This window comes from Trichomycterus rosablanca, chromosome 5 (assembly GCF_030014385.1).
Source record: "Trichomycterus rosablanca isolate fTriRos1 chromosome 5, fTriRos1.hap1, whole genome shotgun sequence".
Taxonomy (NCBI): Eukaryota; Metazoa; Chordata; class Actinopteri; order Siluriformes; family Trichomycteridae; genus Trichomycterus; species Trichomycterus rosablanca.
In genome coordinates, this window is record NC_085992.1 from 48,335,393 (window position 1) to 48,360,653 (window position 25,261).

At 42.9% G+C, this 25,261-nt stretch overlaps 1 protein-coding gene across 1 annotated transcript in view; it reads left to right on the plus strand.

Moving 5' to 3' along the window:
- Positions 1-25,261, plus strand: part of tbck (TBC1 domain containing kinase) — a 96,145-nt gene that overhangs the window by 59,743 nt on the left and 11,141 nt on the right. The window contains exon 23 of the mRNA XM_062995299.1: positions 13,466-13,641. Within this exon, the coding sequence (XP_062851369.1) occupies positions 13,466-13,641 (176 nt within the window). The remainder of the gene's footprint in view (positions 1-13,465; positions 13,642-25,261) is intronic.

Here is a 25,261-nt window from a genome sequence, read left to right on the forward strand (position 1 = left end):
GATGTTATATTGACGTTAGCGTTAGCGCTGTGCTACCTCAGTTCATTGTTTTTAATGGAAAGATGCTAAATGCTAAACCCGATGGAATCGCTGTGTAAGTAGCACGTTCGAATAACCTGATTTATAAGTTGATGACTTATTAGAATCCTCTCTACTGAGGCAGCCGCTTATGTAGACAGTAAGACAGCGAGGCAGCTCACTAGGTTTTCGAACACACCCAAAATGTGGCTGCTGACAATGAGAAAAACAGTAGTAGCTTAAATAACTTTTTCAAATAAACTTATCCGTAAATATTTAGTGCAAACAGTAATTCAAAATAAAATATAGCAGCTAAACATGAGTAATAAACATGTTGCCATCGAACTTGTTAGCATAGCAAGCGTGAAATACCTCCATGCAGCTGACTCTTTGGCTCGCTCCATGTTGCTGTTTTTGTTTGTGTTATACGCCATACGTCAGCAGCGCGTCCTGTATGGGCTTAGCACGCGTCGCAAACGAACTAAAGTGAACGTATCGGACCCATGGATCGGCCTGATTATCCGATATCCGATCCATCTCATTTTAGTAATATCGGGACCGATATCCGATCTTAATATCGGATCGGTGTATCCCTAGTCCCAATACTTTTGTTCATATGAATGTATCAGTAAATGTCCATTGTTACTGATATTTCTCTGTGGGATCAGTGACTGTTTATTCAACACTTCAGAAAAATAAATAAAGATTTGCAGACAAGGCAGAATTAGGATTCATGGGAGGGTAAGGAAGGGAAATCAGGGCTCGTCTGACATTTACAGAAATCCCCTGGACTATCCTCAAAGCTTTTGAGATTAGATTCTGTGGTCAGACAAATCACAAGTGGACACGAGTCTTGTCAGAACTGGAAAAAAATAAATACAGCTGTTACTATACCAACAGGGAAATATGATGGCGGTAGGGTTTCACTTACAATGACAGACGTGGTTGCCTGTGGAAAGTATTGACGACATGTATGATGGTATGATGGTGTAGTGTGTGTGTTGGTGTTGCTGGTATGAGTGTATTGTAGTTGTGTGTGTTTGTGGGGGGTTCTGGTACGAATATATGATTGTAGTACATGTGTTGTTGGTAAATGTGTATTACAGTAGAGGATGTGAGGGGGAGGATCTGGTGTTAGTATACGACTGTAGTACTGGTGTTGCTGGTACATGTATTACAGTAGTGTCTGTGTGTGGGTGTTGCTGGTGTAAGTGTATTACAGTACTGTGTGTGTGTGTAAGGGGTGTGTTTTGCTGGCATGACTGTAGTATATGTGGGTGTTGCTGGTATGATGGTAGTGTGTGTGGGTGTTGCTGGTATGAGGGTAGTGTGTGTGGGGTGTTGCTGGTTTGATGGTAGTGTGTGTGGGGTGTTGCTGGTATGATGGTTGTGTGTGTGTTTTATTTACAATGACAGACGTGGTTGCTTGTGGAAAGTATTTATTTGCGCTGTACCTGAAACTGTAAGCCGGGACGTATTGACGACCGCAGTGGTTTGTATTTTAATAACAGTCGCTCAGTGTTGTTAGGAAATTTGTTTCTCTTGCATGAAAAAAAAAAACTGATTTTAAATGTTTCTGTTCTATTTTGGAGCTGCATTATTTAGCACAGCGTGTGGGTGGTGCAGTTACACTAGCCCACCACACCTAAGATCTGGGTTTGACTCTCTTCTTTATCTTCATCTATTTATTGATCTGCCGGGCATCTGCACTGTGTGTGTGTTTGTGAGTGATTGTAGTACCGATGTTGCTGGTATAATTGTAGTGTGTGTGTGTAGTTATGGTTGTGGTACCGGTGGTGTTGGTATGATTAATGATTGTAGTGTGTGTGTAGTTATGATTGTAGTATTGGTGTTGATGTATGATTGTAGTGTGTGTGTGTGTGTGTGTGTGTGTGTGTGTGTGTGTGTGATTGTAGTTATGATTGTAGTACCAGTGTTGCTGGTATAATTGTTGTGTGTGTGTGTGTGTGTAGTTATGATTGTGGTACCAGTGGTGTTGGTATGATTGTAGTGTGTGTGTGTGTGTGTGTGTGATTGTAGTTATGATTGTAGTACCAGTGTTGCTGGTATCATTGTAGTGTGTGTGTGAGTGTAGGTATGATTGTAGTACCAGTGTTGTTGGTATCATTGTAGTGTGTGTGTGTGTGTGTGTGTGTGTGTGTGTGTGTGTGTGTAGTTATGATTGTGGTACCAGTGGTGTTGGTATGATTGCAGTGTGTGTGTGTGTGTGTGTGTGTGTGTGTGTGTGTGTGATTGTAGTTATGATTGTAGCACCAGTGTTGCTGGTATCATTGTAGTGTGTGTGTGTGTGTGTGTGTGTGTTTTTTTTTGTGTGTGAGTGTAGGTATGATTGTAGTACCAGTGTTGCTGGTATCATTGTAGTGTGTGTGTGTGTGTGTGTGTGTGTGTGTGTGTGTTTTTGTGTGTGAGTGTAGGTATGATTGTAGTACCAGTGTTGTTGGTATCATTGTAGTGTTTGTTTGTGTGTGAGTGTAGTTATAATTGTAGTACCAGTGTTGTTGGTATAATTGTAGTTTGTGTGTGGGTGTTTCTGGTACAAGTATATGATTGTACTGCTGGTGTTTCTGGTATGATGGTAGCATAAATGGTGTTAGTGCATTGTGGTAGTTTGTGTGTGTTGGGCTGTGGGTGGTGCTGGGACGATTATATGACTAGTATGGGTGTTGCTGGTTTAAGTGTATTATAGTAGTGGGTGTTAGTGTGTGGGTGTTGCTGGTGTAGATGTATTATTGTAGTGTGTGTGGCTGTTGCTTGTATGATGGTGTGTGTGGGGAGTGTTGCTGGTGTAGATGTATTATGAGTGGAGAGTTCTGGTACAACTATAGAGTATATGACTGTAAAACAGGTCTTAGTGGTATAAGTCTTTTATAGTAGTGTGTGTGTAAGGTGTGGGTGTTGCTCATATGATGATGTGTGTGGTGAGTGTTGCTCATGTAGATGTATTATGGTAGTGTGTGGGTGTGTGTCGGGGGTGTTGCTTGTATGATGGTAGTGTGAATGGTGTGTGTGTCTGTAGGTGTGTGGGTGGGTGTTGCTGGTATGATGGTACTGTGTATGATTGTGTCATTTTAGCTGTATAAACGTACCTCGTTGCTGTAGCAGTACAGGTGTAGAGTTAGTGTTACTGTTGTGCTGAGGACGGTCCGGTACTGCACGGCGGTGGTTCTATGGTGGTCCATGTTTGTGGATGCAGGTTCTCATACAGCATCACCACCAGATGTGAGAGCTGTAAAGCACATCTGTTATTTACTTTGCTTGTGTTTAGATCCCCGGTCCTAAACTCGCTTCTTTTCCCTCGTACGGTGACGTCAGGGTCGGTGTGGTATGAATGTTTGTTGTTGTCATCTCCAGACTGGGGCGCTGCGCTTCTGCTGACGTCCAGCGCTCCAATATTTGTGTGATATTTACTGGCAAAGTTTAGGACGACTGCAAGCGAGAGAATTCCTTATAAAGGTAAAATTACTCTGTGCCTGTGACCTCAACACTCCTTTATCTCCTCCACACACACACACACACACACACACACACACACACACACACACACACACTTGAGCTGGAGAGCTCTTCAGATTGCAAGCCTTAAACCTCGCTTTGTTTGAAATGATTATTTTGATTAGATCTGGCCAGAAATGCCATCTTTGTTTTTTTTGTTTTGTTTTTCTTCTGCTGCTGAATAAAAGCTGATCCCAATCACCTCTCAGAACCTCCACAACACACAGACACACACACACACACATACACACACACTTCCCATTTTTATCAGCACTCCCACCATATGGGTGCACATAAACAGTAGGTAAACAGGTACTGACTGTAGGTATGCCGGTGCAAAGGACAATTCGTCAGCCACTGTCCATCTGTTTCTCTACAAACTTTTGTAGCCCCCTTTCACCCTGTTCTTCAATGGTCAGGACCCCCCACAGGACCACCACAGAGCAGGTATTATTTAGGTGGTGGATCATTCTCAGCACTGCAGTGACACTGACATGGTGGTGGTGTGTTAGTGTGTGTTGTGCTGGTATGAGTGAATCAGACACAGCAGCGCTGCTGGAGTTTTTAAATACCGTGTCCACTCACTGTCCACTCTATTAGACACTCCTACCTAGTTGGTCCACCTTGTAGATGTGAAGTCAGAGACGATCGCTCATCTATTGCTGCTGTTTGAGTCGGTCATCTTCTAGACCTTCATCAGTGGTCACAGGACGCTGCCCACAGGGCGCTGTTGGCTGGATATTTTTGGCTGGTGGACTATTCTCAGTCCAGCAGGGACAGTGAGGTGTTTTAAAAACTCCAGCAGTGCTGCTGTGTCTGATCCACTCATACCAGCACAACACACACTAACACACCACCACCATGTCAGTGTCACTGCAGTGCTGAGAATGATCCACCACCTAAATAATACCTGCTCTGTGGTGGTCCTGTGGGGGTCCTGACCATTGAAGAACAGCATGAAAGGGGGGTGAAAAGCATGCAGAGAAACAGATGGACTTCTATAAATACAGCTAATTGTTTTTATTTATTCTGAATAAAGAAAAGCTCTGAAGGAAATTTATAGCACAATAAATAAATCAAAATTTAGAGATAAATATTAAGTTTTAAAAATTGTGAACGCTGGTGTAGTGCAGGGTTTTTCAAACCCACTCAAGGGTCGTGAGCCAAAAAAAAGGGTCTCAGAGATAAATAATAATTTTAATAAACAAATGAACAGGCACATAAACACAAAATGAACTTGTACACAAACGCCACTTTGTGGAGGCTTTACGTTACATCTTGTAAACCACAGTGGGACCAGATTGCCACTATTTTTATTAGTTAAGTATATTTAGTTTTGTGTTTCGTTTTGATGCAGTGTTTGTGTGTCCTGGATTGTGGTAAAAATCATGGACTAAATGTGGGTCGCCTGGAAAAAAAGTTTAAAAATCCCTGGTGTAGTGAAAACCGACCTACTGCAAGAATGAGACTGAGAAGGCGTGATGCGAGATAAGATGAATAATGCCGAGGCGCGGCACTGCCCATTCCATGACCAAATGTTCATACAGTGTACAATACCTACTAAACCAGTTAAACCAGTAGTGTCTGATATTTGAATATATATAATATATAAAGTTGATATTTTGCTGGTGCATTTTTTTAAAGTATGAATTATAACGTCCGCTTCTCAGCTCACACTTTGTTAACCTGAGCCAAATAGTTTCTTTTCTTCCTCCGTCCCAAAAATAAGATATCAGCGGCTCTAAAATGAACCGAAGGGAGAAATGAAGTCGCCAAACCTCTCCAGAACGTATTTTCTCGACCCCCTCCTTTATATCGTGTGAACCTTTGGAATAGAGCTGCTGATGTTAATCCCCACTGACAGGCCTGTTAAAGCTGGACCACAGGTACACAGCGCTCCGGTCCCTGATCCCGAAAATCCGAGCTGACTGTGAGAAAGCACTTCTAAAGTGAGGCGGACAGCCGGCGTGGTCCCAGATCGTCATGCCACAGATACGCCGAGCAGTGGTTCATCTTAAACGTGGTCTGAGGTTGGGCGGCTCGGCGTCAGACACTGTACAGGCTTCTGATCTATCAGGTGATTAATAAATATCTGAATTATGTTAATGAAGGAAATGTATAGAACTTAGGGCTGAGGATCAAACCTGACACCCTGGAGCTGTATGGTACTTACACTACCTGCAAAACTCTTGAAAAAAAATTTATATATCAACTGTAGTTATCTAAAGCCAGTTTCTTTGACACTGGGTGAGAATACAGCCTTGACTGGTTGCCAGTTTGCTGCAGGGCATCACACTCATTCACAGTGTCAATAGACCAGATCTTGGTGGTCAGTCACTCAGGCCTGTACTGTTCTCTTGGTGCATTTTATACATGCACTCATGTAACTGGCTGACCTGATGTGCCGATCGTTGGTCATGTAGGCGACCAGTCCTTCCCGATAGCAGAGCTGAATTTTGAACCGACGAGTTTGAAATGTCAGCTCTGGTGTGCTAGTGTGTTTTACCGCTGCGCCACCTGAGCGCCGCCAGCCAGTGTTGTGGCGACTTTTACACAGGACTCCACAGATGGATCCACACTGGATCTGTGTTGCGTCCGAGTGGCTTCTCTGCTTCTTTTATAGTCACTCCTGGTTTTAATTTGATTTCTTATTTATTATTACTTGGATAAAGAACTTGGTAGTTGTACAGTGGTGGACTGAGTAGCTGGTGTAAAGGTAAATCTGTTTTATTTTTTTGCTCTCGTATCTATTTTTTCCTACTTTCCTGTGTGTTCATACTTTTAGCTGGGAGCTAATCACTAATGCCCCTGTGGAGTGAGCACGTGCACGCCCAAATTTTCAGATGTGACCTGGGGCCAGCGTATGTTTATGTCCCTGTTATGGGTGTGCCCATCACCTCACATCCACTGCACGAGTATGTAGGGATTCTAACAAGCTCCTTCGGCACCAGACTCCACTCCACCATCTGTGTAAGAAAGAACGCTACCTCAGGTTCCTCAGTCCATCAGCTATCAGGGTTTACAATAACAACCAGACCCTAGAACAAATGACCATTCATCAGACTCTATACTCTCTATAACAGTTCGTATTTGGTCACCTTCCTCCTGTATAAGTGCAATACAAAGGTGCAATAAAATATATGTATAACAATATGTAATATATTACACATATTATCTTTTTTATGCATTTTACCCCCTTTTCTTTCAGATTAGCATAGCCAATCCCACCGGTGTCCAAGGAGGGTGTATATTCCCCCCGCAGTCCACCAATCCCTTTTTATTCACCCGTACTTTGGTGGATTTGCATGGGAGGTCTGTTTTGCATACCGAGAGCCTGATCTCTTCGCTCCTCCACTTTCTGTAGAGGTGCCCGGGGCAACCAAGGTTCTGCTGTACACAGCATTCATAACCCCGTCCCTTAGTCCGGTCTTTCCCACCCAGCAGGACTGGAAGCCTGCTAGGGGGTGCCCACCCTGTATGAACAACAGCCGATCGTTGGTCATGTAGGCGCCCAGCCCAGCCAGATAGCAGAGCTGAGTTTTGAACCGACGAGTTCGAAATGTCAGTGTTTTACCACTGTGCCACCTGAGCGCCGTCAGCCAGTGTTGTGGCGACTTTTATGAGCGGGCCCCACAGAAGGGGTGGGGTTATCAACGCTGTGTAAAGACCTTGGTTGCCCAAGGCGCCCAGCCGACCAGTAGCAGAGCCACCTTGGCGCCTTATCTTATCTTATTTTAATCTGACTAACAATCTAGTCTGTCTGGTCTTTCGCCCAAGCGTCCTGCAGTTGGGTTCATATCTCAGGAACTCTCGGGTGAGGGGCATCGCCTGACGCGGGATCTGTCATAATCGAACCATGTTATATGTCTGACCTTTAAAATGTGCATGTATGCACTGCAGCAAAGCAACAGAAGGTTAGGGGCCTTGCTCAGGGGACCAACAGTGACAGCTTGGCAGTGGTGGGGCTTGAATCAATGACCTCCTGATCACTAGTCGGTACTGTACACAGTGTTCTCTCCGTGTGGATTCTCATGAACTGTTTTTGATGTCACTTTCATCACGTCCACACACCCCCCCCCACACACACACATGCAGTCAGTGAATGAACATTTTCCAGCGTCCATATAATTCACTGCGTATTTGATAGTTTTTCGATTTGCACTTTCATTCCCGAGGTGAATTTTGATGCTGCTGCGTCCGTCGCTATATTATTATTTTTCATTTCCATCCATGCCATGCTGACCTTTTAATTTCGGGTCGACCTGGCGTTATTTTGGCTCGGGTGCACCCCCCACCCCTCTCGCTTTAATGGCTGTCCTTGTACTCGGAGCGGGAGTGTGTTCACTTTGGACTGATGATGCAGTAGCTCTTGACTTCATGCTCCATTAGGCAGGAAGTGTACGCAGCGCAGCTGCAGAGCGCACTTAGTTCCCCGCCGCTACATGATGGAGGACTCAGCGTTTTTTGGGACGTTAGCTTTTGCAAAGTCGAGCCATCCTCTGAGGACGCTAATAAAACTGTAACGGCGCTGGTGTGTAGAGGCAGTTCATGATTTATCAGGTAAACATACACTGATATACTGTAAGTCTAAAAGTATGTAGACACAACAAAACGACTTAGTTAGGACTGAACTCAATTCTGAGCAATTTAGGGTTATGGGCCTGGGTCAGGGGCAGTAGTAGAGTGGTGGTACTGGACCAGCATTTAGAAGGTTGTCAGTTTAAGCCCCACCTCCATTAAGTTACCACTGTTGGGCCCCTGAGCAAAGCCCTTAACCCTTAATTGCTCAAAACACGGATGGGAATTTTTCACCTTTACGACAGAACATAAAGCCTTGAAGTTTTTAAACACCACCGTCACTGCTGGACTGAGAATAGTCCACCAACCAAAAATATCCAGCCAACAGCGCCCCATGGGCAGCGTCCTGTGACCACTGATGAAGGTCTATAAGATGACCGACTCAAACAGCAGCAATAGATGAGCGATCGTCTCTGACTTTACATCTACAAGGTGGACCAACTAGGTGGGAGTGTCTAATAGAGTGGACAGTGAGTGGACACGGTGTTTTAAAACTCCAGCAGCGCTGCTGTGTCTGATCCACTCATACCAGCACAACACACACTAACACACCACCACCATGTCAGTGTCGCTGCAGTGCTGAGAATGATCCACCACCTAAATAATACCTGCTCTGTGGTGGTCCTGTGGGGGTCCTGACCATTGAAGAACAGCAGGAAAGGGGGCTAAAACAGTATTTCGAGAAACAGATGGACCACAGTCAGTAATTGTAGAACTACAAAGTTCTTATATATGGTAAGAGGAGCTGATAAAATGGATAGTGAGTGTAGAAACAAGGAGGTGGTTTTAATGTTATGGCTGATCAGTGTATTTAGTGTATTTATATATATATATGTATATTAGGGCTGCACGATATTGGAAAAAACTGACATTGCGATTTTTTTTCCCCTGCGATATATATTGCGATATTAAAAAAAATGAAGGAATTTTCACCACAATATTAATAATATTAATAATGCATGTATCTGACTCTATATAAGGGGCTCATCTGTGAAAAAGGGTGGTGCCTACAAGGGATACAAAAGATTATGACAAGCTACATCTTTGTACTCGGTTGAAACTGAGCATTAAACTAAGAAAGCTTCAGTATCAGATGAGGGAATTAACAGGATTGACAAAATGGGTCATTTAATATTTTATTTCACAATCAAAACCTCTTCAAGTAGTAAACATTATTAAAAAAAAACTACAGAAACAAAAGAGCAGCTTTACACCTGTTCGAAATCCTAGATGCCTTAATAAGTTGCCTAGTTAGGCATCTTAACATTTCCATGTTATTTCGACTCAAGAACGAGTGAGAATCGGAAGCGTCCTTAGTGATGAAGGCAATCCCAGAATTCATTGCGGCATTTCTTCTCTCACAGAAAAATAAACATGGCTGACGGTGCGGACAAAGTTATTTTCAAACGTAAATAAATAATTATCGATTTTTAACGAGTGTTTTATTTGCAAGTTTGGGCTTGTCAGCAAATGTAACAGTTTTCTGTAGACGAATCGAGATGTTATATTGACATGTTAGCGCTGTCTCACCTCATTCTATTTGTTTTAATGGCAAGATGCTAAATGCTAAACGCTGAAACCCGATGGAATCGCTAAGTAGCGCGTTTGAATAACCTGCCTTATAAGTCATTGACTTATTAGAATCCTCTCTACTGAGGCAGCTGCCTATGTAGGTAGTAAGACAGCGAGGCAGCTCACTAGGTTTTCGAGACACACTGGTAGATATGTCATGGAACATGAGAACGGTGTAAATTTTCATTTTGTAAAGCAAAAGCAGCAAGCAGCAAAAAAGTTGTAGCATGACGTATTTGATTTAATTTGCATTAAGTGACATCGAATGTCCACAGCTGTCCACGACAACCCAGCATGTCCACAGCTGATGATTGAATGTAATAGTTCGTCTTAAAATGAATTCTTTGGTTTATTTCAGGTTTATTTTTAGTTCTAAGACTAAAGATCCAGCAGTGCCAGTCCTGGAATAAGGTCTTAGACTAATATCACCGAGCATGCTCATATTTTAAAGCCGCTGTGTTGGCGTGTTGGCTGATTGGATGGCGTGTGTCTGAGTTTCACTGGCAGCGCTGGTGTGAAGGGCTCCGGGTGATTACATGCAACATTCATGAGTCGGGGGAGTCGGGGCACCGTCCTCCGTATTTGATTTTTCTCACTTCAGTATCGTCGTCTCTGGGGCATTTCTCTCTCTCTCTCTCTCTCTCTCTCTCTCTCTCTCTCTCTCTCTCTCGCTTTCGCTTTCTTACTTTTCCTTTTTCCTCTTTTTCTAGTGAAAGAAATGAAACATTTTGGCTCTGTCTTAAAACTTAGTGACTTAATGAGCTGCCTAAGTAGCGAGGATTCTTTAGATGGGAGATTATTGAGACGCTCTAATTAGACTGATTAATATCGGCTGTTGGTCGCTCAGGTGGCGCAGTGGTAAAAACACACGCTGGAACCAGAGCTGGGATCTCGAATACATCGTATCGAATCTCAGCTCTGCCTACCGGCTAAGGCTGAGCGGCCAGATGAACAACGATTGGCCTGTTTGACTGGTGCGATTACGACCTCTGCTGGCTGATTGACGGCACCTGCACCGAGATGAGAAAAGAGTGCTGTCAGGGTGTGTCTCTCCGTACACCATGCTGAGCTGCACTGCACTTGAGTGTAGGTGATAAGATGCATACGGCTACTGCCCACGTGTCGGAGGGGGCGTGGGTTAGCTTTGTTCTCCTCAATCAGAGCAGGGATCGGCATTGGTGGAGAGGAAGCATGATGCAATCGGGCAATTGGACGCACTAAAAGGGGAGAAAATGCATAAAGAATATATATATATATAGGGCCCCTGAGCAAGGCCCTTAACCCTAAATTGCTCAAACTGAATGCAATCACAATTGTAACTTGTCACTTTGGATAACAGCGCCTGCTAAATGCCATACATGTAAATGTAAATCACAATGTTTCAACAGTTGTGTTTTATTGGTTCTCCAGAGGGCAGCTCGGTGGGTAGCACTGTCACCTCACAGCAAGAAGGTCCTGGATTCGATCCTCAGGCGGAGCGGTCCTGGTCCTTTCTGTGCGGAGTTTGCATGTTCTCCCCGTGTCTGCGTGGATTTCCTCCGGGAGCTCCGGTTTCCTCCCACAGTCCAAAAACATGCAGTCAGGTTAATTGGAGACACTAAATTGCCCTGTGGGTGAATGGGTCTGTGTGTGTCTGCCCTGCGATGGACTGGCGCCCTGTCCAGGGTGTTACTGTGTGCCTTGCGCCTATTGAAAAGCTGGGATAGGCTCCGGCACCTGCTACCCTAATTGGATAAGCGGTTAAGAAAGTAAGTGTTTTATTGGTTCTCCAGAGGGCGGCTCGGTGGCTTGGTGGGTAGCACTGTCACCTCACAGCAAGAATGTCCTGGGTTTGATTTCTGTTCTGTGTGGGTTTTGTCTGGGTGCTCCAGTTTCCTCCCACAGTTTATATACATGCAGTCGGATTCATTGAACATACTAGAAATTGCCGTGTGTGTGTGTGTGTGTGTGTGTGTGTGTGTGTGTGTGTGTGTGTGTGTGTGTGTGTGTGTGTCCTGCCTTTTGCCCAATGAATCAGAACTACTGCGACCCTGACCAGGATAAAGCAGTGGTAAAACAGACAGTGAATGAATAAATACCTAAATATTCAAATACACTGAGTTATCCAGAAATATATTTACCTAAATATATATCTTAAATAAAATTGGATAGTTTGTTGTTTTTATTCATTGTTTTATATTTTATTCTTTTTTTTTTTTTTTTACTTTAGCCTGAGGCAGTCTGACACTTCATCTTTCCAACTCCAGCATTCAAACAGCATTTCCAAGTAGCTCGCAGTGTTAGACTGGAAGCACCAGACTCGTCTCTCTTACACACACGCACGCACGCACACACACACACACACGCACACACCCCCCCACACACACACACCGTCCTGCTTTAAAGCCCTGTTTTTTATTTCTATGGATGTCTGCTCTAAAACCATATCGCCTCCAGTTAATGTTTGCTTTAAATACATGTTCTATTCATTTATTTACCTGCAGATTGTTATGCCCCCCTCCCATGATGGGCAGTTACCAGTCAATTGCTTTCACCTGCCAGTGCTGGACTCTCACACACTGTTTTTCAATTAAGGGGCGTCACTGAGCCCAGATGGGTCACAGGAAATTTTTTTAAATTATATTTTATGCGTTTTCTCCCAATTTAGCATAGTCAATCTGTCTTCCGCTGCTGGTGGATCCCTCATTGCAGTTGAGGTGGGTCTATTGCTGCTCACGCCTCCTCCGACCCACGCGCAGCCCTTTTGTGGAACCCTTTTCCACCTATGCACTCTGCACAGGCGCCTCTCTATCTGCCAATCAGGGTCCTTACACAGCGTTTGAAGACCCCACCCACATAGTCCAGTCATCCCGCCCTAGCAGAACCGTGTCTGCTCCAGGCACTGCCAATTATTCTCGCTAGATGGCGCCCTGCCGACCGGTGGTAACGCCTAGTTTAGAACCGAGGAGTTCAAAATCTCGGCGCCGGTGTGCTCGCGGAATATCCCGCTGCGCCACCTGGGTGCCCACAGAAAAATTTTAAAATCACAGATTTCATGGACACAGCACAGTTACCTTAATCGTTGAACGTAAACCTAGAACATCCAGAGACGCTGTGAGGCTTCATGTTCTGTCTCAAATAAGAAAATACTCGTCCATGTTTCGACCCCGCCTGCGTCCACAGAAGTGAAGTGAGTTACCCGAGTCGTGTTTTTAGCTGCTTTAGACTTCGACATCTTGAACAGTTTGTCTAAACGATTGCTGATGTAACCGAGCGTCTTTAGAGTTTGCTGAGTTTATAAAGTAAGAAACGTAGACAAACTATCGGGAGCAGAATATTTTCCTGACTTGTGCTTTTGACGTGCAGCAGAGAGATGATCACGTGTGTAGAGAAGCGACACTTTTCCTTTGACTGTGGAATCCCCAAAGGGACAAAATGCTCTCAATACGTAAACATATACATCAAACATTGTCAGCACATGACAGCACAGAGAGGTCTGTTACACCAACTTCATTGACGTATGATTGCTGGGACCACCTCATATTGCATATTGTGCATCATATTTCATATGCTACACAGCAAATCTCATATTACACGGGAAAAGGCTCGTTTCATGGTCCTTGACCTAGGTAGGACCTTATTTATGGCTAACACTTGGAGAGCATTTCATTTGATGGACCATAAGGATGCTAATATGACCACCACTTGTGCCTCATCTTGTCTTGCTTTGTATCGGGCTAGTGAATGTATACGTTGCCTTTTAATTTTCACATTTTAATCGTATTTCTTTTAATATTTTTGGTAGAGATTGATATCGAGCGCTGTGTGAGGGAATCCATTAACCTGTTCTGCTGGACGCCCAAGAGCGCCACATATCGGCAGCATGCCCAGCCACCCAAACCCACCGGCGACGGCAACAGCTTGGACAAACCCCCGAACATCTATTCATCAGAATATCAGGACCTACCAAACTCAGACCTGGTGAGTGTGCTGATTATTTTCAGAATGCAGAAGAAAACTCGCATCATTTAGGTAGCATGGGGGAACTTAAAGTCCTCGCTGTGCTTATTCATTTCTTTTTATCCTCATAATGCGTCATAATGACGCTTATATCAGACTTTATTGTCAGCGTAACAGTTTTTTGGACCCAGTGTGACTTTAATAAAGCCAGAAGAGCTTATTAAGCAGTTTTTTTGTTTGTTAGGACTTTGTTAGGACTGTTAATGTGAATCTTGTTGTCTCCCTCGTCCACCATAAAGAAAGTTTGGGACACAAATCAGTGCTTACTGCACATGCAGTAGTAGTTCACAACGGGATTCTGCCATTATTTAAAAGAAGAACGTTCTTATGAAACCTTCGGGAAACTTAAAATGGCAAAAAGAAGCAGTTATCATTATCATTAATATTCACAGATCAGCCATAACATTAAAACCACCTCCTTGTTTCTACACACATTGTCCATTTTATCAGCTCCACTTACCATATAGAAGCCTGTAGTCCATCTGTTTCTCTGCATGCTTTGTTAGCCCCCTTTCCACCACAGAGCAGGTATTATTTAGGTGGTGGATCATTCTCAGCACTGCGGTGACACTGACATGGTGGTGGTGTGTTAGTGTGTGTTGTGCTGGTATGAGTGGATCAGACACAGTAATGCTGATGGAGTTTTTAAACACCTCACTGTCAATGCTGGACTGAGAATCATCCACCAACCAAAAATATCCAGCCAACAGCACCCCGTGGGCAGCGTCCTGTGAGCACTGATGAAGGTCTAGAAGATGACTGACTCAAACAGCAGCAATAGATGAGCGATCGTCTCTGACTTTACATCTACAAGGCGGACCAACTAGGTAGGAGTGTCTAATAAAGTGGACAGTGAGTGGACACAGTATTTAAAAACTATATATATACTATATAGCTATACATATGTGTATATTGTTGTGTAAGGGAGACTGGTTGGTTAATGTGATATATTTATTTCATATTTTAATTAGTATACCATTTAATTGGCATCATATTTATTTGATAAGGTTTAAATTAGGAAAAATAAATACATTTTTAGTGTAAAATAAAGCTAATCGAACATAAAGACTTTATTCATAATTATTTATGTATCTTTGCAGAGGGCTGATACATTTTAAGCTGACAGCTGAGGCAGAATATGGCTCTTTAAGATGAGTATCCTAAAGACAAAAATAAAAACAAAATATAGAAATGGACAAATACAGACAAGAAACAATAAAAAGGAACTAAACATAACACCGAGTGTGGTTATTATATTTGAACAGAGAAGGCAAGAACAGGAACACATCCTCTAGTACAGCTTCAGTTCCTGTTTTTACTTTTATTTCTGCGTGCTACTAAGCATTTGTTATCCTTTGGACGTTACACATACAGCAAAGTGTTTGTGATTTAGGTTAGCGTGACTGCTAGAGACCTAAAAACAGCATAAAAAGTTGGATTTTTAATTTTTAACACTTGTTTAAAAGAAACGTTCTTTCGTCTGTAAGACTTGTTGAGTTCTGCTCGGATTTAGCTTCCATCCTTCTCGGTTAATTACCGGCCGAATGTGACCCTTATGGAGCGCCGTCCAGTTGCTGCTTCTGAATTCTAATGTCAAGTGTCTGCATAAATGAGGCGTGACTTTTGAGAATAACACGGAGGTCACTGAGGTCAAGATGAGCTATATATTACAGCACTAAACACTCCTCAGTCAGGGCTGGATATCTAATAAAAATAGTCCTACTGTGGGTTTGGTTTTCAGTTCAGGTCAGCACTGGAGTCCACCGCCTGGCAGAGTCCGGTTCAGCTGGTCAGTCTTTTTTTAGTATTTAAATGTAATTTTGTTCGCCCTCAGCAGACTGACCTGTCACTGTTAATCACTGGCCGAATGTCTTATTTATGGTGGAGGCTGAGCAGTTTTCTCCAAATGGAAACAGAGTTTAAGGATTGTTAACATACACAGAGTGACCTCAGGTCTCCCTCATAAACATGTCAAGTCCCCTGACGTCTGCTTGACCTTTAGATACTCCAGCGTACGTTCAGCCGTAAGTCTGTCAACCGCCATCAATTATCTGCTCAGATTTGATCAGATCTTCTCCAGTTCTCTCTTTGTTATAGATATTTTAATCATACATCTGCTCAGGGTGATGGAGTGTCCACACTCTTCTCTTCTTAATGGACATGTGTAGTTACACTATGTCTGTCTGCCAGCACCTTCTTGTTGAGCTTGGCACGGCTCCTCTCATATACAGTGTATCACGAAAGTGAGTACACCCCTCACATTTCTGCAAATATTTCATTATATCTTTTCATGGAACAACACTATAGACATGAAACTTGGATTTAACTTAGAGTAGTCAGTGTACATCTTGTATAGCAGTGTAGATTTACTGTCTTCTGAAAATAACTCAACACACAGCCATTAATGTCTAAATAGCTGGCAACATAAGTGAGTACACCCCACAGTGAACATGTCCAAATTGTGCCCAAATGTGTCGTTGTCCCTCCCTCATGTGTCAAGGTCCCAGGTGTAAATGGGGAGCGGGGCTGTTAAATTTGGTGTTTTGGGTACAATTCTCTCATACTGGCCACTGGATATTCAACATGGCACCTCATGGCAAAGAACTCTCTGAGGATGTGAGAAATAGAATTGTTGCTCTCCACAAAGATGGCCTGGGCTATAAGAAGATTGCTAACACCCTGAAACTGAGCTACAGCATGGTGGCCAAGGTCATACAGCGGTTTTCCAGGACAGGTTCCACTCGGAACAGGCTTCGCCAGGGTCGACCAAAGAAGTTGAGTCCACGTGTTCGGCGTCATATCCAGAGGTTGGCTTTTAAAAAATAGACACATGAGTGCTGCCAGCATTGCTGCAGAGGTTGAAGACGTGGGAGGTCAGCCTGTCAGTGCTCAGACCATACGCCGCACACTGCATCAACTCGGTCTGCATGGTCGTCATCCCAGAAGGAAGCTGACGCACAAGAAAGCCCGCAAACAGTTTGCTGAAGACAAGCAGTCCAAGAACATGGATTACTGGAATGCCCTGTGGTCTGACGAGACCAAGATAAACTTGTTTGGCTCAGATGGTGTCCAGCATGTGTGGCGGCGCCCTGGTGAGAAGTACCAAGACAACTGTATCTTGCCTACAGTCAAGTATGGTGGTGGTAGCATCATGGTCTTGGGCTGCATGAGTGTTGCTGGCACTGGGGAGCTGCAGTTCATTGAGGGAAACATGAATTCCAACATGTACTGTGACATTCTGAAACAGAGCATGATCCCCTCCCTTCGAAAACTGGGCCTCAGGGCAGTTTTCCAACAGGATAACGACCCCAAACACAACCTCCAAGATGACAACTGCCTTGCTGAGGAAGCTGAAGGTAAAGGTGATGGACTAAACCCAATTGAGCACCTGTGGCGCATCCTCAAGTGGAAGGTGGAGGAGTTCAAGGTGTCTAACATCCACCAGCTCCGTGATGTCATCATGGAGGAGTGGAAGAGGATTCCAGTAGCAACCTGTGCAGCTCTGGTGAATTCCATGCCCAGGAGGGTTAAGGCAGTGATAATAATGGTGGTCACACAAAATATTGACACTTTAGGCACAATTTGGACATGTTCACTGTGGGGTGTACTCACTTATGTTGCCAGCCATTTAGACATTAATGGCTGTGTGTTGAGTTATTTTCAGAAGACAGTAAATCTACACTGCTATACAAGTTGTACACTGACTACTCTAAATTATATCCAAGTTTCATGTCTACAGTGTTGTCCCATGAAAAGATACAATAAAATATTTGCAGAAATGTGAGGGGTGTACTCACTTTTGTGATACACTGTATATATATATATACAGTGAGGAAAATAAGTATTTGATCCCCTGCTGATTTTGTAAGTTTACCAGCAAGAAGCTTGGTGAGAAAGAGACCACTGTTGGTGCGATAATTCGAAAATGGAAGAAATACAAGATCACAGTCAATCACCCTCACTCTGGAGCTCCATGCAAGATCTCACCTGGTGGGGTAAGAATGATTCTGAGAAAGGTGAGGTCAGCCCAGAATTACACGGGAGGAGCTTGTCAATGATCTCAAGGGAGCTTTGGATAAAAGCGTTTGCTTTTTCTTTTTTTTTTATTCATGGCGACTTGATGGATGAACGATCTGTAGGAATATCGATCCCGTGCAAGTCTAGATAGGTCCACCAGGGTCTTCTCTGCCGTTACTGTGATTGTGTCGAGCCATCGAGTTGATTGTCCGATCATGATGTCCTTCTCCAGTGATCGCTCTCTTCGCATGATCCAAAGATTCGTCCAAAGTAGGCAAGTCGTAGCTTAGTGATCCTTGATTCGAGTGACATGTCTGGCTTGATTTGTTCCAAAATTGATTTGTTTGTTCTTCTGACCGTCCAAGGTATTGATAACATCCTTCTCCAACACCACATTTCGAAGGCGTTGATTCTTCTTCTGTCTTGTTTCTTTATCGTCCAGGTTTCACATCCGTATGTTACCACAGAGAAGACTAAACTATGTACAAGGCGTATTTTCGTCAATTGTGAAATGTTCCTCGATTTGAAGACCTTGTCCAGTGACTTCATTGTTGATTTCCCCATACCTATTCTCCGTCTGATTTCCGGTGTCGTTTCAGCATCTTGAGTGATCAACGCTCCGAGTAGGTTGTAGTCCTTTACAACCTCCAGTTCGTCGCCATCCATCTCAAATGTGTCCCAGTCGTATCTGGCAGTAGTCAATATCTTTGTCTTCTTTGTGTTGAGTAACATTTACATCAAAAGCGTTTGCTAAATGATGTAAATGTAAATGTACACAACCTGAAATTCCTGCAGCACCTTTAATGTCACTGTAGGCCTCTTTTTTTTTTTTCTTTTGTAGGGTTTTTTGTATCTGTTGGTCCTGGATTTTGTAAAGTTGCTTTGAGACAATGTCTATTGTAAAAAGCGCTATATAAATAAAGTTGACTTGACTTGACTTGACTCTTGGCAGCCTTCTCCTCCAATCTTCTTCTTGTCTTTTGATCAATTTTGGATTTGGATTGACTGCTATTTAACATGAGCTTGAATGTGATTGGTTTATTCCGAATACACAGCCAGACCCCCAATTATAACATCCACATGATTTCAGTTTGTTTTTTAATTGAATTCTACACATTATGGGTCACATTAAAGCTGGAAATAAATCTGAAATGATTCATCTGGGTCTGATCTTTTACCTGATAAAAACCTGCCACTGTAACAAAGTTGTGTAGACTTTTTATATCCTCTGTAACCAAGCTGAACCAGCCCACCTCAGACACCCTGTTCACCTCTAAACCAGACCTGTCTTACATTCTCTGCCCAAATTCTGTTCAACCTTCATCCTCTGTGAAAACGTGATCATGCCAGTCTTAAACTTTACTCAGACTTGATCCTATCTTTTTTTTGGTATTGTTTATGCATTCGCTTCCCTTTTCCTCCCGACTTTTAGCGCGTCCGATTGCATCACGCTTCCTCTCCACTAATGCCGATCCCCGCTCTGATTGAAGAGAACGAAGCTAACCCACGCCCCCTCCGACACGTGGGCAGCAGCCGTATGCATTTTTTTCACCTGCACTAGGCGAGTGCTAATGCGGATCAGCACTGTGTACGGAGAGACACACCCTGACCTCACTCTTTTCTCATCTCTGTGCAGGCGCCATCAATCAGCCAGCAGAGGTCGTACTTGCATTAGTTACGAGGAGACCCTATCCGGCTTACTACTACCCCACCCCTATCTGAACAACAGGCCAATCGTTGTTCATGTGGCTGCTCAGCCCAGTCGGATGGCAGAGCTGAGATTCGAGATCCCAGCTCTGGTGTTCTAGCGTGTGTTTTTAGCACTGTGCCACCCGAACGGCAACTTGATCCCATCCTGACCAAGCCAAGCTCTTCCTAAACTAAACCAAGCTCAATAAAAATCTGTCTCTCAAATTTCACCCAAGTTTATCCAAGCTCAGCTAAATCCTCTCCTCAATCCCTACAAACGTGACCTCGCTTGTGTGCCAGCCTCTTTCTCATGAAATGATTCACATCTCTTGCATGAATTCCTGTTCGCTTTATGAATTAAAAAGTATTATATTTTGTTATAAAAGCTGAATCAAGCAGTGATATGAAGTTACACAGATTACATTATTTTGTGCCTGGTCCCAAGGGCAGATTGCATTCCTGCAACTGTATACATCTGCAGTGTATTTGTATATTTCGATCTTTATTTAAAATGTAATATTAGACAGAGAGAACACAAAGGAACCACTTTCTTCTGACCCATGCAGAGCTTTATTGCTGTTTTCCGGTGCGTTATATACCCAGTGGTTCTCAACCAGGAAGGCGTGGCCCAGAGTGTCAGGAAAATTAAAACACTATTGGCATACAGAAGCACTTTTGTGATGTCTTATCAATCTGTTTTATACCACCTACAGTGGGTGTTTAAGAATCGCCCACCTTAAAAGTGCAAAGGTCAACAGACTGGATCTGAAGTAGATCCTACTACCAGTTCACCAGAACTAAACCCACAACATCAACCAAAATCAGAACTATAAAAGGTAAATATACACCGACCAGGGAGAACATTATGACCACTGACAGGTGAAGTGAATAACACTTATCTCTTCATCACATTTTAAGGGATCTAAGAATTTAGACATGCCCTCTTCTCAGGAGTGTAGGATGACGTAAAATGTGTCTATGTAGAGAGATCACCAGGTCTTCAGACATGTTGGCTGTATTTTCCACCCTTCTGTTGCTGCACTGCTGTAGACGTTTGCAGCCACTTTAATCAGTTACAGAGAGAGATTTTGATTTACCGCTTCATGCCGCGCTACACTGCATCACAAAACACTTCCTATTGATTCAGAGTCACAGTGCATATTCGCTATGGCGTCGTTTCGACAACCTGACAATGTCACAGCGCTTATTTCTGTCCAGCGTTGCGTTCATTTTCAGCTGAGATTTCGTATCGACGTTAAGAGAGTCGAAGCAGTCTGTAAGGGCTTTCCTCGGGGTTAAAGTCAGCGCTCATGTGTGAAAATGATTCCTCTTTCTAACAGTTAAGCCAAATTAATCTTGGCATTGTCGTCCTGAGATCTGTCCATGCCGTCAGGGAGGAAGAAAATCCTTTGATGAGAAAATAATCCGATCATTCAGGACCAGATTCAGGTGGTCAGCTGACTTGATAACCACAGATCATAAGACTTTCTCAAGAGGCCTGACCAGTGGGCGCTGTGTCAAGTCAAGTCAGGACAAATTTATTTATATAGCGCTTTTTACAGTCGACATCATCTCAAAGGAACTTTACAGAATCCAGGACCGACAGACCAAAAACCCTGGTGTAGCAAACCGAGGGCGACAGTGGCACAAAAAACCTTAAACTACAGGATGAAACCTTGAGAGGAACCAGACTCAGCAGGGACTTCTGTTCTCATCGGGTGGCCTGGAGAATAGAAATAAATTAGACTCACACAAATCATACATACACAAAAATAATTTAAAATAAACGTTATAATTAGCATTTGGATTTCTTCATTATTAGGTTCAGTCTGTGATAACGTCCATAGTGAGCTTTGGACTTTTTTGATGCAACATAATACTTGAAAAAAAAAATCTTCACGCTTTTAAACAAGTTAAAAGACTATTTAAGGGAAAAGTAAAAAAAAAAGTGGGTACAATTGAAGTGTTGCAGAAAAGTAGATGTAGAAAATATGTCACTTTTTTATTTTATTTATTGTATTTATGTGGATTATCAGTGGATTAATTTCTTGCTTGGTCTGGATTAAGGGAACCGAACTACAAGTAAACACACACTGTAAGATTTTTTATTAAGTTTATAAGTTTATCATAATTTTTGAGAATATTTCGAATTTTGAATAAAACACATACAGCAGCTTTGATGGTTAACTCTGTGATTTAGATTTTGTCAGAAGCTTGGTGATGTGGTCTCATTATCCCTTATTACTGATTATGATACCAACAGTGGTACAAGTTTGTTGTAATTTTTGTTTCTGCATTAAAAAAATAACAGTATATAATAAAAGTAGATAAATATAAACACTGTATAAGACAAAAACATTATACTTGGTCATTTATTAATGAGGAAAATGATTCAACATTACGAATTCAGAGAATAAAAGTACTTTTCTCTTTATTACGTACTTAATACGTACTTAATTTACTTACTTACTTAATTTACTTACTTACTTAATTTTCTTTGTTGCTGCATCCAGAAGAAATACACGACCTGTTAAAAGCTATAATTGCATTCAAATAAATACCACGTTTAGCAGGTGAATCAATATCCCCCCTTAGCTGAGTTGATTAAAGAAACGCTTGTTTTTACTCTATATACTGTAGCTCCTTACTGAGTCGCTTGTTCCCTGTGCAGATGCAGATAAAACACTAATAATCCCCGACCGTGTTGTGACTGAGCTACAGCTTGATGGATTATGCTGTTCATCCTCAGACATCCGTGGCCAAAAAAAAAAAAAAAAGCTGGGCAAGCGCTGCCATGTTAAGAAGGATAGTGTGGTGTCTGTTTAGTGCTGTCGTGGGCATATTTTCTGTATTAGAGTATCATGTGTTTGGCCATTGTATTTGTTCTTGATATTATTATTGTTCTTATGCACTTTAACCCCTCAATTTCTTACATTTCATACCATAATTAAAGGTCCTACCTAATTTACAGCCATGAAATTCATGAAATTTAAAATTTAAGGTTTGTCTTTAACAATTGAACATTTTTCATTCACTTAGCGTATGACATATGAGGCACAATATGCAATATAAGACGCTCCAAGCAATCATACAGTAATTAATTTGGTGTAAGAGACTTTTCTATGCTGTCATGTGCTACCAATGTTTGATGTATATGTTTACGTATTGAGAGCACTTTGTCCCTTCGTGGATTTCATAATCAGTGTAAAACTGTGCTTCTCTACACACGTGATCATCTCTCTGTAGTCTGAGCTGCACCTCAAAAGAACAAGCCAGTAAAGTATTCTGCTCCCGATAGTTTGTCTATGTACAGTTTATTTCTTACTTTATAAACTCAGCAAACTCTAAAGACGCTCGGTTACACCAGCAATCCAAAGCCAGCAGCTAAAAACACGACCCAGGTAACTGAGTTTGGAAAACTCCAAACCACTTCTGTGGATGCAAAGGGGGTCGGTGTCAAAAACTGAACGAGAATTTTTGTATTTGAGACAGAACATGAAGCCTCGCACCATTGCTGGATGTTGTAGGTTCACATTCAACTATTAAGGTAGCTGTGCCGTGTGTTGTAGCTTCTATTTATTCTATCATTCAGTTTATGAGTGTAATTTAATGACCACAGTGAAATGTGACACTTTTTTGTTGAAATATGTGATTTTTAAAAGACGAGGTCCTTGAAATTAGGCACATTTTCCCGTGAATTTAGTAGGACCTTAATCATAGGGCATGGGCTTCTCAGCAATTAAGGAACTAAACTAGTAATCAGAAGGTTGCTGGTTGAAGCCACACCACCACCATGCTGCCATCCTAGGTGCTCAGGTGGTGCAGCGGTAAAACACACTAGCACACCAGCTGTCTCAGCTCTGCTCAGCTCTTCATGAACAACTATTGGCTATGGGATGAGCCGAACCAGGGACTCCTCATAACTGATGCAATTATGACCTCTGCTGGCTGATTGATGCCGCCTGTGCAGATTTGAGGTATAATGCGTTGATCAGGGTGTGGCTCTTCGTACACAAAGCTGATCCGCATATGAACTCGCCTCATGCAGGTGAAAAGATGCAGTCGGTACTGCACACGTCTCAGAGGGGGCGTAACGCAATCAGGGTAATTGGATACGACCAGACTAGGGGAGAAAATTGGGGGCGAAATTGCAAAATAAAAAGGCTTCTCCTAAATGCTCTAAATGTAAATATAAATATACCTGTTAGCAACACATGCTAACATAATAATAAGGAGTGTATATATGCTTTGGCCGTATTGTGTTTATGGCTTTTTAGTAAATGAATTTGAGGGTATATTTGCTGCTCACGTGCCCTTCGACACATGCACAGTCCTAGTCCTTCTTTGCACCCATGCTGTTGCACAGACGCCTTTCACTGCTAACCAGGGTCCTTGCACAGCGTTTGAAGACCCCACCCTCATAGTCCGGTCTCTTCCCACCCTGCAGACACAGTGGCCTATTTGTGTCTGCTGCAGGCAGTGTAAATTGTGCCCACTAGATGGCGCCCAGCCGACCGGTAGCAGAGCCAAGGCTCGAACCGGGGCCAGCTGTAGCCTAGTGGTTAAGGTTCTGGACCAGTGATCAGAGGGTCGCTGGTTCAAGCCCCACCAATGCCAGGTTGCTGCTGATGGGCCCTTGAGCAAGGCACTTAACCCTTAATTGCTCAGACTGTATACTGTAACTGTAATGTAAGTCGCTTTGGATAAAGGCATCTGCTAAATGCTGAAAATGTAAATGTTTAAAATCTCAGTGCTGGTGTGCTAGTGGAATAAATGTAACTGACTTGTGGTCAGTTTTTCTTCTATACGCTCTGTACATATTAGTCAGTTAAGTGTGCTGTACTGCCATGGCATTATTTACCTGGTTGGCATCTGTTAAACCTACCAAAGATCAGCTGAAGGTTAGAAGCTGCCTACTGAATGTCAGAAGGGATCGTTTGGATTTTGGCGTATGATTGCCATGAAACCAGTACTGTACCAGGGGAGTAAGAGTCTGTCTTATGACCAATTATTACCTCACATGTAATGCTAAACCAGTTCCACTCTAAAAGGGATTATAAGCTCCAGAATAATCCTCTTAAAAGGCGTTTCTTTGAAGCCGCTTGGCACTTAGTGTACCCCGTCATCCCGTATATTCAGGCAGGTTTCTATAGCCAGTCAAGGTTGTCATTGATGCGGGGCGGAATGTTGAAAAGCTACAAGGGCAAAATAAATCCGGATTTTCCTCCGGCTCGTGTTTTTGAGCAGGTTTTCATTTTGGGTTTGGAGCACTTTCTCATCTCTGGTGGATGACCTGTACGTGGCAGGCCTATAAATCTCAGTTCAAGCAGCCCTGGGATGCAGTTGTAGCGCTTACAGTCATGCTATTTGTCTTTCTTCTCATCTCATGCTAACTCGTCCACTCCTCGTCCTCTTTTTTCTCTAGTGTGGAGGCCAAACACGATGTTTAACACTAATTTATTAGTTATTCGTAGTAAAATAAACACAACATCCATGTGCAGTAGTTTTACAAAAGGTATATATACAGCGATCAGCCATAACATTAAAACCACGTCCTTGTTTCTACATTTTATCAGCTCCACTAACCATATACTGACACTGACATGGTGGTGGTGTGTTAGTGTGTGTTGTGCTGGTATGAGTGGATCAGAAACAGCAGCGCTGCTGGAATTTTTAAATACCGTGTCCACTCACTGTCCACTCTATTAGACACTCCTACCTAGCTGCCCACAGGGCGCTGTTGGCTGGATATCTTTGGTTGGTGGAATATTCTCAGTCCAGCAGTGACAGTGAGGTGTTTTAAAACTCCAGCAGCGCTGCTGTGTCTTATCCACTCATACCAGCACAACACACACTAACACACCACCACCATGTC